General features: G+C 51.5%; 1 protein-coding gene across 3 annotated transcripts; it reads right to left on the bottom strand.

Moving 5' to 3' along the window:
* Positions 1-2,420: 2,420 nt before the first annotated feature.
* Positions 2,421-15,817, bottom strand: LOC132833874 (G8 domain-containing protein DDB_G0286311-like). Of its 3 annotated transcripts, XM_060852518.1 has the most exons (8): positions 15,399-15,817; positions 14,315-14,435; positions 13,684-13,800; positions 10,244-10,385; positions 9,911-10,054; positions 8,822-8,986; positions 5,164-5,325; positions 2,421-3,101 (listed from the first exon to the last, which is right to left on the bottom strand). In XM_060852518.1, the coding sequence occupies exons 3-8, from the start codon at positions 13,744-13,746 to the stop codon at positions 2,908-2,910; spliced, it is 870 nt and encodes a 289-aa protein (XP_060708501.1). In that variant the 5' UTR covers positions 13,747-13,800; positions 14,315-14,435; positions 15,399-15,817; the 3' UTR covers positions 2,421-2,907. The 3 variants fall into 3 exon arrangements, with proteins under 3 accessions (XP_060708501.1, XP_060708504.1, XP_060708503.1); XM_060852521.1 differs by lacking the exon at positions 8,822-8,986; XM_060852520.1 differs by lacking the exon at positions 14,315-14,435.
* Between the last annotated feature and the right edge of the window lie 610 nt (positions 15,818-16,427).

Here is a 16,427-nt window from a genome sequence, read left to right as displayed (position 1 = left end):
TATATGACATCTACAGCCCTTCCATCATCAATCAACTTTGTCACTTCCTCAAAGAATTCTATACAGTCGGTAAGACATGACCCTCTCTGCTGCCTCTCACTGATAAGCCCAACCTCTTCCAAATGGAAATCGATCCTATCGCTCGGTATCTTCCCTCCCACTGATGTCAGGCTCACCGGTCTAAAAATGATGGGCAGCTCCTGTTTCAAGGTGAGAGGTGGAAAGTTTAAGGGGGATACACACGGTAAGTACTTCCCACACAGAGGGTGGGGGGTGTTTGGAAGGCGTTGCCAGCAGAGGTGGGAGAGGCAGGCAGGGTAGATTCTTTTAAGATGGGTCTGGACAGATGCATGAGTAGGTGGGGAGCAGCGGGATACAGATCCTTAGGGATTGGGTGATAGGTTTAGACAGTGGATTTGGATGGCACAGGCTTGGAGGGCCGAAGGGCCTGTTCTTGGGCTGTAAATTCTCTTTATTCTTTGTTCTTCCTGTTGACGAGATCTTCCACATCCCTTTGTCACCCAAGGTTCCTTCACCCTCCCATCCCTTCCTTCCCTCATTGGGACAAACCTATCCAGCACTCTCAGCAAGTGCTCCCTCAACAACCTCCACATTTCTGTCGTGCACCTCCCTGAGAATAACTGCTCCCAATCTTCCTGTCTAATCGCATTCTAATTCCCCCAATTAAATACTTTCCCATACTGTCTGCTCCTCTCCCTCTCCATGACTGTAGTAAAGGTCAGGGAGTTGTGATCACCATCACCGAAATGCTCTCCCACCGAGAGATCTGACAGCTGGCCTGGTTCGTTGCCAAGCACCAAATCCAAGATGGCCTCCCCTCTAGTCGGCCAATCTACATATTGCATCAGGAACCCTTCCTGGGCCAACCTGACAAAAACTGCTCCACCCAAACTAACTAAGGAGCTTCCAATCAATATGAGGGAAGTTAAAGTCACCCCTGACAACAACCCTGTTACTTCTGCACCTTTCCAAAACCTGCCTCCCAATCTGCTCCTCCATGTCTCTGTTGCTATTGGGGGGGGGGGGGCTTGTAGACACCTCCCAAGAAAGTGACTGCTCCTTTCTTGTTCCTGACCTCCGACCAGACTGACTCTGTAGACAAACCCTCCTCGATGGCCTCCCTTTCTGCAGCGGTGGTACTGTCCCTGATTAGCAATGCCACCCCCCCACCTCCTTTACCTCCCTCCCCTATTCCTTCTGAAACATCTAAACATTGGAACATCCAACAGTCATTCCTGCCCCTGTGATATCCCAGTCTCCGGAATGGCCACAACATCCTACCTCCAAGGGCTGATCCATGCTCCAAGTTATTCCTTATTCCTGACAATTGTTGTGTTCAAATAGACGCCCATCACCCCATCACACTGACTGCAACGTTGCTCTATCAACTGTCTCTCCTTCCTCACAGACTCTCTGCACGCTAATTCTGCCTGTTCACCAGCGACCCCCTCCTCTGACCCATAGCTCCGGTTCCCCCCCCCCCCCACCCCCACCCCAAACTGGTTTAAACCCTCCCACGAAGAGCTCTCCCAAACCTCCCACCCAGGATATTGAGGGCCCCCCCAGTTCAGGTACAACCCATCTTCCTTGTACAGGTCCCACCTTCCCCAGAAGGGATCCCAATGACCCCCCCCATATCTGATCCACACTTCCTTCCATCAATGCCCCCTGCCCTGGTCACTCCATCAAGGGGGAATGTTTCTCCCTGTCTCTCTTGTCGATGTTCCTCATCATTATATCCATCTCAGTCATGACTTCCACCCCCGCCCCCTCCCCCCCAGCTCTGAGGAAAGTGACCCCAGTCGGTCCAATCTCTCCTCAGAACCAAAACTCTCCAGCCCAGGCGACACCCCCCCCCGGTAAATCTCCCTCTGCCCCCCCCACTCCCAGTGCTATCCCACCCTCCCTATAATGGGGATTCCCGAACTGCACACAGTCCTGTAGCTGGGGCCTAACCAGCGTTTGAGACAGTTCCAGCCTCACCTCCCTGCTCTTCAACTCTGTTCCCCCCCTCCCCGGCTAATTAAGGTAAGGGTCCCGTGTCCCTCCTTAACCACTTCACCCACCTGCCCCACTACCTTACGGGAGCGGGGAACACACCCACCGAGCTCCCTCTCTGACCCTCGGGCACTCCCAGGGTCCTACTGCCCACCATCTACTCCCTTGCCTTGTATCCCCCCACCCCAGTGCGTCCCCTCACATTGATCCCTGTTGAACGTTGCTTTCAATAAAGTTGAGGGGAGGAAGGGGACGTTGACGATGATTGTTAAAGTGGACAGCAGTCTGGGTGTTGCCAATACCCACACTGCCCCCCCATTGTTCTCTGTGTGTACAAACCCCGTATTTACCCCATCACCCTGGTGGGCATGGCGTGACAGAGAGACACCCTCAAACTGGAGTCCCGGAAATCTTAATCTGTATTTGCATTTAAATCATTGACAACGTGCACGTATCTCGGTAATTCGGAACAGCTTCCCATCCAGCGGCCAACTCTGGGTTGCTGTTACTCTGTGACCATCATCGTGTGAACTCTAACCCCATCGCTGTGGCCTGAACTGGACTGCACCTCGTCCTCTCCTGCTAATTCCAAACTCTGGGGCTCTTCACCGGGAGGGGGGCTCTGGAGTTGTCCCGTTCCCTTCTCTTGCCCAAACCCTGTGGATCAGAACCTTCCAAGAGATTCCAAGGGCAGTGGAGAACATCTGGGTCCATGATTCCTTATTCTATCCCCTTTGGCTCCCCCTGAGCCGGCCGACTGACCACCAGCTTGTCAGGTATTTGCAGGGTCCACAGAGGCCTGTCCCTTTCACACTCAGTTGGTTAAGTGTTGACGTCAAGTTAGCATCATTTCCCATCATGCACACTTCCACACGTCCTGTGCTGACATCACAGCTGGGTTTGGGTCCACTGCTCACGGGGAGAAGGAGGAAACACATGTCCCCACGGCAACAGCGGATGATGGGATTGCAATCTATCATAGCGATGCCTGCTGACTCTGTGTCTCAGTATCAGCACTGGGAGCAAGGCGATGAGGACCACCACCAGGGCGATGATAATGGACACTTCTCCACTCAATGGAGCTGTGGGGGGAATAATCCAAAAAAGGTCAGTGACTGCATCAAGGATTAGGGAAGGAAGGTGCTGGGGGATATTAAAGGGTGAGGGGTCTGAGGGGGAGAGTGGGATTAGACTGGGTGGGATATTAAAGGACATTGGTGAGTCCTCGTCTGGAATACTGTGTCCCGTTCTGGTCTCCCTGTTATCGGAAGGATATTATTAAACTGGAGAGGGTCCTGACGAGATTTCCCGGGATGTTCCCGGGTGTGGAAGGTTTGTGTTGGAGAGGAAGGCTGGGTAATCTGGGACTTTCTTCACTGGAGCGAGTGTGTATAAAATAATGACGGGGATGGATAGGATTAGTGGGTGGGGTCTTTTCCCCAGGACGGGGGGGATTTTGAGACTCGGGGGGGGGAACATTTTGAATGTGAGAGGAGAGAGATTTAAAAAGGAGGGTAGGGGGCCGATGTTTGTCCCAGAAGGGGGTTTGTGTGTGGAATGACCTTCCTGAGGAAGTGCTGGATGTGGGGACAGTTACAACATTTAACAGATGTTTGGATAAGACCAGGAATGGGAAATGTTTGGAGGGATATGGGCCAGGAGCAGGCAGCTGGGACTGGGTTAGGTTGGGATTGTGGTCAGCACCGACTGGTTGGGCCGAAGGGTCTGTTTCCGTGCTGTAGGATTCTATGAAGGGGGCGTGGGCGACCGAGAATTAGGCAACTTTTCAGAACGGGGCGTGTGATTGGGATGTGGGAATGTGCTGTCTGAGAGTGTGGCCGGGTCGGGGGAGGGGAACGAAGGCAATAATCCCATCGTCTCATCCGGGAGAACGCCGTGGAATATCAGGAATCTCAGGACCCGGCCTACCCACACAGGCTCGGTCAGTGACAGGACAGTGATGGGGGGGAGGGGAGGGGGTCCTACCCACACAGGCTCGGTCAGTGACAGGACAGTGATGGGGGGGAGGGGAGGGGGTCTTACCCACACAGGCTCGGTCAGTGACAGGACAGTGATGGGGGGAGGGGAGGGGGTCCTACCGACACAGGCTCGGTCAGTGACAGGACAGTGATGGGGGGAGGGGAGGGGGTCCTACCCACACAGGCTCGGTCAGTGACAGGACAGTGATGGGAGGGAGGGGAGGGGGTCCTACCCACACAGGCTCGGTCAGTGACAGGACAGTGAAGGGGGGAGGGGGTCCTACCCACACAGGCTCGGTCAGTGACAGGACAGTGATGGGGGGGAGGGGAGGGGGTCCTACCCACACAGGCTCGGTCAGTGACAGGACAGTGATGGGGGGGAGGGGAGGGGGTCCTACCCACACAGGCTCGGTCAGTGACAGGACAGTGAAGGGGGAGAGGGGAGGGGGTCCTACCCACACAGGCTCAGTCAGTGACAGGACAGTGATGGGGGGAGGGGAGGGGGTCCTACCCACACAGGCTCGGTCAGTGACAGGACAGTGATGGGGGCGAGGGGAGGGGGTCCTACCCACACAGGCTCGGTCAGTGACAGGACAGTGATGGGGGCGAGGGGAGGGGGTCCTACCCACACAGGCTCAGTCAGTGACAGGACAGTGATGGGGGGAGGGGAGGTGGTCCTACCCACACAGGCTCAGTCAGTGACAGGACACTGATGAGGGGAGGGGGAGGGGGTCTTGCAGTGCACAGAAAGATCCCACGGCCCCTTCCGGGCCTGAGTGTGTAGAGTGTTGTGGGGTCAGTCCCTGAGGGAGGGGGTGGGGTTTGAGACGGGGGGGTTCAGGGAGGGAGGTGACGGTAGAAAATCCGGTCCCATCCCACAGTCTCACCCAATGCTGTACACCAATGGGGAATGTTGGCATTGTCCCCCCCCCCAACCCCCCCCACCAGGGGCAGGGACTGGAGTCTGACCCGCTGAGTGCTTGACCCCAGCTGCTGCTTTCATTCCCCAGTGAAAGGGAAATGTTCCTGGGGGAGGGACAGGAGGGGGTGATGGGCAGAGGAACGGAGGGGGTGGGAGGAAGGGGGCAGGACCCCTCGAGTCACTGAGTGATAAGGTAGGGGCCTCCATTTGACTGGAATCACCAAGCTGCATGTTGGAAGTTACCGTTCGCTGGGGTCGATGTGCTGGTTCCTGCTGGGATCGATGTGCTGGTTCCTGCTGGGGTCGATGTGCTGGTTCCTGCTGGGGTCGATGTGCTGGTTCCTGCTGGGGTCGATGTCCTTGTTGCTGCTGGGGTTGATGTGCTGGTTGCTGCTGGGATCAAACCTAAAACCAGTTCAGACAGACACACAGAGTGGAGAGAATGCTGGGAAATAATTCGGTTGTACACCATAGATATACACAGCACGGAAACAGACCCTTCGCTCCAACCTGTCCATGCCGACCAGATATCCCAACGCAATCTAGTCCCACCTGCCGGTACCCAGGCCATATCCCTCCAAACCCTCCCTATTCATATACCCATCCAGATCCCTCCACCACTTCCTCTGGCAGCTCATTCCACACACGTACCACCCTCTGCCTCAAAACGTTGCCCCTTAGGTCCCTTTTATATCTTTCCCCTCTCATCCTAAACCTATGCCCTCTAGTTCTGGACTCCCCCACCCCAGGGAAAAGACTATGTCTATTTACCCTATCCATGCCCCTCATGATTTGTAAACCTCTATAAGGTCACCCCTCAGCCTCTGAAGCTCCAGGGAAAACAGCCCCAGCCTGTTCAGCCTCTCCCTGTAGCTCAAACCCTCCAAACCTGGCAACATCCTTGTCAATCTTTTCTGAACCATTTCAAGTTTCACAACATCTTTCCGATAGGAAGGAGACCAGAACTGCACGCAATATTCTAACATTGGCATCACCAATGTCCTGTACAGCCGCAAAATGACCCCCCAACTCCTGTACTCAATACTCTGACCAATAAAGGAAAGCATACCAAACGCCTTCTTCACTATCCTATCTACCTGCGACTCCACTTCCAAGGAGCTGTGAACCTGCACTCCAAGGTCTCTTTGTTCAGCAACACTCCCTAGGACCTTACCATTAAGTGAATAAGTCTTAAGATTTGCTTTCCCAAAATGCAGCACCTGACATTTATCTGAATTAAAATCCATCTGCCACTTCTCAGCCCATTGGCCCATCTGGTCAAGATCCTGTTGTAATCTGAGGTAACCCTCTTCGCTGTCCACTACACCTCCAATTTTGGGGACATCTGCAAACTTACTAACTGTACCTCTTATGCTCACATTAAAATCATTTCTGTAAATGACAAAACGTAGAGGACCCGGCACCGATCCTTGTGGCACTCCACTGGTCACACGCCTCCAGTCTGAAAAACAACCCTCCACCACCACCCTCTGTCTTCTACCTTTGAGCCAGTTCTGTATCCAAATGGTTAGTTCTCCCTGTGTTCCATGAGCTCTAACCTTGTTAACCATCTCCCGTGGGGAACCTTGTCGAACGCCTTACTGAAGTCCATATCGATCAGTTACTTCTTCAAAAAACACAATCGAGTTTGTGAGACATGATTTCCCACGCACAAAGCCATGTTGACTATCCCTAATCAGTCCTTGCCTTTCCACGTACATGTACATCCTGTCCCTCAGGATTCCCTCCAACAAACTGCCCAGCACCGAGGTCAGGCTCACTGGTCTATAGTTCCCTGGCTTGTCCTTACCACCCTTCTTAAACAGTGGCACCACGTTAGCCAACCTCCAGTCTTCCAGCACCTCACCTGTGACTCTCGATGATCCAAATCCCTCAGCACTGAGATCCCTGACAGAGATGGCCAATGGCCTGCTCACTGATCTCAGTTCATTCCAAAACACCAATTGGAAATCTTCATCACCAGATGTTCTCCGTGAACAGGAGAAGGATTGGACTGGGCAGGATCCGGAAGATGATGCTTCCTGAGAGGTTTGGGAGGAAGGGGGAGGGATTTGGGGATAAGGGGGTGGGGGGGGGGGGGGTTGGTGTTGAGATTTCCACTGCACCTGCCCCTACACTCCAGGCTGTGAATGATCTCTCCCCAGGTCACACTGGGTTAGTGGGAGCTACAAGTTGTGGAGACTGCTCTCGTCAGGCAGAGTCAGAGACTGAAGGATTGAGGGAATGGGCTATTCTGGGATGAGTGAGATTCAATAAGTGAGGGGGAAGGGGTTTGGAGAGATTAATCCCTTCAGATGGAGAAAGGGGAACCAGTTTCCAGGCAGTCCCCCAGGGATTACGAATGGGCTCCATTTGCAAGTTGGCCTGGAATCTCAAGTCGGAATCTCATCCCCAGCAAAATAAAGCAGCCGTTTGTAAATACAGGAACCATGAGAGCGTTGGATGGTTATAATGACAGCCCAGGATGGGATCACCTTTGTAAGGAGGAGTGTCTGTAAGGGGGACGGTTGTCAATCAGGGAGCCCCACCCCTCTGCTGTATTTTCGAAATGGGATGGAGTTAGAAACTGTGGGGGTGAGGAACATCATGACCAGTCCACCATGTGGGCACTTTGGAACTTAATTCATCGGCAGCTTCATTCTGATGCAGAAGTTGAATTTTTCATTGACAAATCAACATTGAGGGATCTGACCATCTGCAATGCTGTCCAGCAGAATGGGTCTCACTCCCTAAGGAGAGAAATTCCTCCCGGATTCCTTCCTGGGATTATTCCCGATTATTGTGACTCCTATTCCCGGAGTCACCACAACGGTTAAAGATATTATCGGAGAACGTAAAGTTCCCAAATGAACCGGCCGTTTAGCCTGAGGTGGGTGGGAAGCACAGACCAGGTTTCTGAGCAAGGAATATTCCTGACCTCAGGAAGGAATTGCTCGGGACAGAAGGTCTCGGTTCTGGGGAACTGCTCACCAACCAAAGACCAATCAGCTCCTGCTCTGGGTGTGTCTGCTGGGACTGAGCTGGTTTCAACCTGGACTGACCACACACCCCCTCCCCCCACAACACAGACACACACAGAGGCACAGACAGACAGACAGACACACACACACACACACACACACACACAGAGACCGAAACACACACACAGACACAGAAACACACAGACACATACAACAACACAGACACATACAACAACACAGACATACACACACACAAACACAGACAGGCACAGACAAACAGACAGACACACACACACACACAGACACACACAAATACACTCACACACCAGCACAGACACACACACACAAATACACACACATCCACACACAGACAGGCACAGACAGGCACAGACAGACACAAAACCCCCATCTCTTCCCACTGGCTTGAAGCAGCAGCTGTGTAAACAGCACTCACAATGAGGACTAGGAAAGTTACTTTTCCAAAATGTAGCCAGCCCTTCACACCTTCCCCAACAGCAACCAGCACACTCCCACCTCCCCCGTCCCCAAATGGTCAGGGGAATGAGGAAGGTTACAGACCTTAATAAAATATCCTCAAGGAGTGTGGGGGATCGGGTCACATGACAGTCTCTCCTGCATCCAGTGAGGAACAGGGAAGGAATGTCCCTCTGTGGAGAGTTGAACTCATCACCACAGGCAGGTGGGGTGGCTAGCTCAATGCATTTAAGGGGAACAGGGACTGAGGGGGAATGGATCAGAGGGATCGGTCGATGAGGCTTAAAGTGAGGGGATCCGACTGAAGCAGCACGATCCGAGGGGATCTGGTACAGGATCTAGACGCCATTATTGCCTGGGGACAGTGGGGATCTGAAGGGGGGACGGTCACTGGGTCTCTCCCACCGAGCCTGTGTCCCCTTTACCTGGATCCACTGTGGTGGTGATCCCTGTGTCTCCATTACACAAAGAGCCTTCACAGCAGGACAGGTCGCTTAGAAACAAACCAAACATTCGCAATTCCATCCACGCTCCGCACTGATTCGCTGAAGCACATCCTTTAAATACAACATCATCACCAATATCTGACACTGCGGGGCAGAACAGAGAACAGATCACATCGCAACAGAGTGGATCCCTGACAGGAAACTGGATCACTGTCCTGATTGGAGGGTCAGTGAGAGCGGGAGGCTGTGATTAGAGGATCAGTGAGAGCGGGAGGCTGTGATTGGAGGATCACTGAGCTGGGCTGGGGTTGGTGGGTTCCCGGGGAGAGGTACAGCTTTCCCCCGCGATCCGAAAGTAGAGCGTTCCGAAGAAACCTTTCAGAAGCCGAAATGGCACAAAGTGAAGAATCGGTTCCTTTTCTGGTAAAAGTGATAATCCTCTTTGGATTTCTTTCGGTGAGTGAAAACAGGTCCTAATGTCGGTCTTTCTGAAAAGGGAGGTGGGGGAAAGTGAACTTTCCAAAAGCAGGGGATACCTGTAGGACGTTACATTCTGAGCAATGTCTGGGTGTGGGCTGTGAGGCTGAGAGCCAGATCAGGGGCCTGAAAACTACCTCCCCCAGACCCCTACCCTCCCGGGGGGTGCTCGGGGTGAGGGCTGGATTGGGGAAGGGGCCCAGACTCAGGCACATTCCCTGTTAGCGGCTCCCTGTCAGGGGGTGATCCCGAGCCAAGTGCTGAGGCTCACAGAGAGTGTAGGCCCAGGCCCAGGTGAGATTGGGGCTGAAGGATGTTCCCATTCAGCACCAGCCAGTGACCCACCTCTCCCTCTGCATACAGACTGTGGACTGACAACTGGGTCAAGGAGGGAACCCAGTCTGTACTGCACCCTGGTGGACAAGAATGGGCTGAATGGCCTCATCCTGTGCTGTGCTATCCCATCATTCCATTCTCCTGAACAATGTCTCCCTTCAATCTCCCAAAGCTGGGAGTGAGTTGGACGTTGACCCTGAAGCTCAGTGACCGAGGTGGGGAGAGAGCAGTGGAGGATGGAGTGTATCTACGTACACAATATCTGTTCGCTTGTTCCATTCACACAGCGATTCTCCAGACCCACACACTCCACCTTCTGTAGATTGGCCAGGCAGGAGGCCATGGATGGACTGTAGCATCCGAAACATTGCAGTCCGTTCAGGGTGGTGTTGACAGGCTCTGAAATCACAAAGGGAAGAAGAGAAGATGCCTTCTTTTTGATTCAAGGGCAAAACCATCCTCCCCTCAAACCGTCACATCCCCTCCCCCCAACACAACTCCCCAAACCAGACATTCATCACCTCCCCACCCACCCCCCGGGGTTTTCATGTGGGTCTGCATCGTGACAGACCTCACTGTGATCCTCACCTGCTACTGTCTGGTTATTACATCGGTCTGAGTCACAGAGACGGCTGCTCCGGGAGATATGCACCCTTCCAGTGTTCAACGAAACATCTTCGACAGGACCCTCACAGTGTTGTTGAATGTGTGTGAGTCTCAGTCCCACTGTCTACGGTAAACAGGCTGGAGTTAGAACTTCACCACATCATTTATTTAGCTTCACCCCGTCTGCAACAATTTCTGTCGATGTCCCACAGAAAGTATCCTATCCGGATGCATCACAGCTTGGTATGGAGCACAAGGAATTACAGAGGGATGTGAACACAGCCCAGTCCATCACACAAACCAGCCTTCCCCCCTGTTATCTCCATCTACACTTCCCACTGCCTCGGGAAAGGAACTAACATCATTAAAGAGCCTTCCCAGCCCGGGAATACTCTCTCCCACCCTCTTCCATCAGGCAGAAGATACAATGGTTTGAAAACACGTACCAACAGATTCAAGACCAGCTTCTTCCCTGCTGTTATCAGATTAATGACCCGACCGTTCATATGTTCGAGTTGATCTTTCTCTGCACCTTCCCTGTGGCTGGAACACTATATTCTACATTCTGTTCCATTACCCTGATGTACTTCTGTAAGGTGTGATTTGTCTGGATATCATGCAGAACAATACTTTTCACTGTATCTCGGTGCATGTGACAATAACAAACCCAGTATCAACATGGAGATATTTTCTGAACCTATGATAGCGGATTTTAAGTTTCCAAACATAGACTGGGACTGTCATTGCGTTAAAGGTTTAGATGGAGAGGAATTTGTTTAGTGCGGTCAAGACAATTTTCTGATTCAGTCTGTGGATGTACCAAGTAGAGAAGGTGCAAAACTTGACCTACTCTTGGGAAATAAGGCAGGGCAGGTGACTGAGGTGTCAATGGGGGAGCACTTTGGGGCCAGCGACCATAATTCTAGTGGATTTAAAATAGTGATGGAAAAGGATAGAGCAGACCTAAAAGTTGAAGTTCTAAATTGGAGACTGGCCAATTTTGACGGTCTCAGGCAAGAACTTTCGAAAGCTGATTGGGGGCAGAAGTTCGCAGGTAAAGGGACGGCTGGAAAATGGGAAGCCTTCAGAAATGCGATAACGAGAATCCAGAGGAAGTATATTCCTGTCAGGGTGAAAGGGAAGGCTGGTAGGTGTAGGGAATGCTGGATGACTAAAGAAATTGAGGGTTTGTTTAAGAAAAAGAAGGAAGCATATGGAAGGTATAGAGAGAATAGATCGAGTGAATCTTGAGAAGAGTATAAAGGAAGTAGGAGTATACTTAAGTGGGAAATCAGGAGGCAAAAAGGGACATGAGATAGCTTTGGCAAATAGAATTAAGGAGAATCCAAAGTGTTTTTACAAATACATTAAGGACAAAAGGGTAACGAGGGAGAGAATAGCGCCCCTCAAAGATCAGCAAGGCGGCCTTTGTGTGGAGCCGCAGAAAATGGGGGAGATACTAAATGAATATTTTGCATCAGTATTTACTGTGGAAAAGGATCTGGAAGATATCGACTGCAGGGAAATAGATGGTGACATCATGCAGAATGTCTACATCACACAGGAGGAAGTGCTGGATGGCTTGACACAGGTAAAGGTGGATAAATCCCCAGGACCTGATCAGGTGAACCCAAGAACTCTGTGGGAAGCTAGGGAAGTGATTGCTGGGCCTCTTACTGAGATATTTGTATCATGGATAGTCACAGGTGAGGTGCCGGAAGACTGGAGGTTGGCAAACGTGGTGCCACTGTTTAAGATGGCTGGTAAGGACAAGCCAGGGAACTATAGACGAGTGAGCCTGACCTCAGTGGTGGGCAAGTTGTTGGAGGGAATCCTGAGGGACAGGATGTACATGTATGTGGAAAGGCAAGGACTGAATAGGGATAGTCAACATGGCTTTGTGCATGGGAAATCATGTCTCAGAAACGTGATTGGGTTTTTTGAGGAAGTAACAAAGAGGATTGATGAGGGCAGAGTGGTAGATGTGATCTATATGGACTTCAGTAAGGCTTCAAGGTTCCCCACGAGAGACTGGTTAACAAGGTTAGATCTCATGGAATACAGGGAGAACTGGCTCAAAGGTAGATGACAGAGGGTGGTGGTGGTGGGTTGTTTTTCAGACTGGAGGCCTGTGACCAGTGGAGTGCCACAAGGATCGGTGCTGGGTCCTTTACGTTTGGACATTTACATAAATGATTTGGATGTGAGCATAAGAGGTACAGTTAGTAAGTGTGCAGATGACACCAAAATTGAAGGTGTAGTGGACAGCAGAGAGGGTATCTCAGATTACAACATGATCTTGACCAGATGGGTCAATGGGCTGAGAAGTGGCAGATGGGGTTTCATTCAGATAAATGTGAGGTGCTGTATTTTTGGACAGGAAATATTAGCAGGATGTATACACTTAATGGTCAGGCCCTAGGGAGTGTTCCTGAGCAAAGAGACCTTGGAGTGCAGGTTCACAGCTCCTTGAAAGTGGAGTCGCAGGTAGATAGGATAGTGAAGAAGGCGTTTGGTATGCTTTCCTTTATTGGTCAGAGTATTGAGTACAGGAGTTGGGAGGTCATGTTGTGGCTGTACAGGACATTGGTGAGGCCACTGTTGGAATATTGCGTGCAATTCTGGTCTCCTTCCTATCGGAAAGATGTTGTGAAACTTGAAATGGTTCAGAAAAGATTTACAAGGATGTTGCCAGGGTTGGAGGGTTTGAGCTACAGGGAGAGGCTGAATAGGTTGGGGCTGTTTTCCCTGGAGTGTCAGAGGCTGAGGGGTGACCTTACAGAGGTTTATAAAATTATGAGGGGCATGACTAGGATAAATAGACAAAGTCTTATCCTGGGGACAGGGGAGTGCAGAACTAGAGGGCATAGGTTTAGGGTGAGAGGGGGAATATCAAAAGAGAGACCTAAGGGGCAACTTTTTCACGCAGAGGGTGGTACGTGTGTGGAATGAGCTGCCAGAGGATGTGGTGGAGGCTGGTACAATTGTAACATTTAAGAGGCATTTGGATGGGTATATGAATAGGGAGGGTTTGGAGGGATACGGGCTGGGTGCTGGCAGGTGGGACTGGATTGCGTTGGGATATCTGGACGGGTTGGACCAAAGGGTCAGTTTCCATGCTGCACATCTATAACTCTGTGTTTTGGAGAATATGACCCGACACCGCTTGAGGGGCAGGTGTTTGTGGGGGGACATTGCCACCGTTCCTGTGTCAGTGCTGAGGTGGATGCCCCACTGCATCATGGGAGCAGGTCAATCCCCACTCCCAGTCCCTACAAACACCGACAATGGGCCTGACCCTGAGGAAGAGGGAAGACACGTCTGCACTCAGGCAAAGGGGGAAAGAAACTTCCCTTCACTCCATCTGGGCCCTTTCCCTCCAATCTGGGAAGAGTCGGCTCTCAACAGAAAGGCAGGATTACCGATGATGATGTGGTATGACCCAGTCTGGCAGTTGGTGACGCCAATCCGGCAAGTGGTCTCATTCAGTGAGCAGGAACCCGAGGAGGCTGAACACATGAAACATTGAAGAGATCGTCCTGGAAAGGGAGAGATTGTAGAGAATTCAGTGAGACTCGGAGTTTCAGTTTGAGGGGAATTTTCACTCAAGGGCCATTACTGTACTGTGCTTTCAGATTACACCCCCTCATTCCGATCATAACCTCAAACACTTCACTCACACTGCGAGGGATATTAAAGGGTGTGAGGAGTGAGAGGGAGAGTGGGAATAGACTGGGTGGGATATTAAAAGGTGTGGGGAGAGAGGGGGAGATTGGAATTAGACTGGGTGGGATATTAAAGAGTGTGTGGAGTGAGGGGGAGAGTGGGATTAGTCTGGGTGGGATATTAAAGGGTGTGGGGAGGGAGGGGGAGAGTGGGATTATGTGGGATGAGCTAGATTTGGGAATATGTTGGGATTGGACGGGTTGGGTCTGTTCCTGTGCTGTCTGACTGTAACTCAGCACCTTGAGGGGCAATCCCAGAGAGTGGGACATCAATGATAACGTCAGGAACCCCCAACCCGATCAGTGACACAAACAGATCATTCCTTACCTGCTGTGATCCCAGCACAGAGCAGGACAATGCTGAAGAACCCCTTCATGTTTTCCCCTGCAGAGCCGGTGTGTCTGGGATGATGGGGAGCTGCTGTCTGTGTTCACAAACTGCTCACTTTCTGTCCCGGAATCAGGAAACACCATTAGAGATGTTGAAACGAGCCCTCTGCCAGCAGCCACACAGTACAGGCTTCACCCCACCCCGTTCCCCTCCCACAGTCTGTGCCGTGTCGGCTCAGGGACAGACAGTGTACCTCATGCTTTAGAAACTCCGTGACCATTCCTGCCTGACCACAAGGGAAAGGATCGACAGCTCATGGACTCCCTGTGACCCTGCTGCAGCTTTCCCAGGAACAGGGTGGGAACGTGCCATACAAATACCTCAGGGGCTGGGGGTGATCACCCCGTACAGGGCACGGGGCTGACCCACTCATACAGCACCAGGGACATGGTTCACCACAGAAGGAGGCCATTCGGCCTTCCCTGCCTGTACCAGCCCGTTACACCCCGTGCCATTACCTCGTGCCAACCTCCTGCTTTCTCCCCACAGCCTTGCACGTTGTTTTATGTTCAATCCCCCCTCACCATCCAATGACCCTCTTCCATCGTACCCACCTCCCTGTCACACAAACCCTCCAGTCCCGGTAACATCCCTTAAATGTTTACTGAACCCTTTCAAGTTTAACAACATCCTTCCTCCAGCAGGGAGACCAGAATTATACACAATATTTTAAAAGTGGCCTAACCAATGTCCTGTACAGCCACAACCTGACCTCCCAACTCCTGTACTCAATGCACTGCCCAATAAAGGACAGCATACCAAACACCTTCTTCACTATCCTCTCTACCTGTGACTCCACTTTCAAGGAGCTATGAAGCTGCCCTCCAAGGTGCCCTTGCTCAGGAGCACTCCCAGGGTCCTCCCATTAAGTCTCGAAGCCCTGCCCTGGTTTGCCTTTCCAAAATGCAGCCCCTCACTTTGATCTGAATTAAACTCCATCCACCGCTCCTCAGCCCTTGAGACTGCAGCTGGCTTCCTCCTCAGCAGGAACGGCTCTGTTCCTTGTTACCTTTGGCCTTACCTGGCAATTGGAACACACAGTTTTCCTGCGATGAACTCCTTCAATTCTCCAGCAGGGCAACCCTTGTCTTCTGGAGTGAGAAAGCATCCACTTTCTCAAGCAGGTGTCCAAGCAGTTTGGAGAATGTGATCTCAACTCCCTCCAGTCGAAGAGCGGGCTAAGTGCTTTCAGTCTCTGCTCAACAGCACGTCTTTGTTGTTTAACAGGTTATTCCGTGCGGGGTAATTGATGTTGATTCCCTGTGTTGATTTGCTAGTTTCAGGAATATGCAAAAAAAGTTTCTTTCCTGAAGTTTATAATAACACAGACCACACCCTTGTTCCTTACGACCTTATGTGGTGAATTTTTGTAGAGTCACAGAACCACAGAATCATACAACAGGGAAACAGACCCTTCGGTCCAACCCGTCCATACCGACCAGATATCCGAAACTGACCTAGTTCCATTTGTCAGCACTTGGCTCATATTCATCAAAACAATTCCTTTTCACCTACCCATCCAGATGCCTTTTTAATGTTGTAATTGTACCAAGCTCCACCACTTCCTCTGGCAGCTCGTTCCACACACGTACCACCCTCTGTGTGAAAAAGGTGCCCCTTAGGTCTCTTTTATATCTTTCCCCTCTCACTCTAAACCTATGCCCCTCTAGTTCTGGGCTCCCCCACCCCAGGGAAAAAGACTTTGTTTATTTCCCCTATCCATACCCCTCATGGTTTTATAACCCTCTATAAGGTCAGCCCTTATCCTCCGACGTTCCAGACATGAAGCCCAGCCTTTTCAGCCTCTCCCTGTCGCTCAAACCCTCCAGTCCCAGCAGCATTCTTGTCAATCGTTTCTGCATCATTTCAGGTTTCCCAACTCACAGAAAACCAGGCGGAATTATAACCAGCCAAGAGACAGAATCAAATAGAATGGAAAGAACAAAGCTGGAGCCTGATCTCGGAGAGGTACAAATGAGGAACCCAGCTGGGAGGGATTGGGTTAGGGTTAGGGCCAGAGTTAAGGTTAGGGTTAGGGTTAGGGTGAGAA

This window comes from Hemiscyllium ocellatum, chromosome 38 (genome assembly GCF_020745735.1).
Source record: "Hemiscyllium ocellatum isolate sHemOce1 chromosome 38, sHemOce1.pat.X.cur, whole genome shotgun sequence".
NCBI lineage: Eukaryota > Metazoa > Chordata > Chondrichthyes > Orectolobiformes > Hemiscylliidae > Hemiscyllium > Hemiscyllium ocellatum.
The sequence above is the reverse complement of the archived record's forward strand: the minus strand, read 5'-3'. Positions and strand labels throughout refer to the sequence as shown.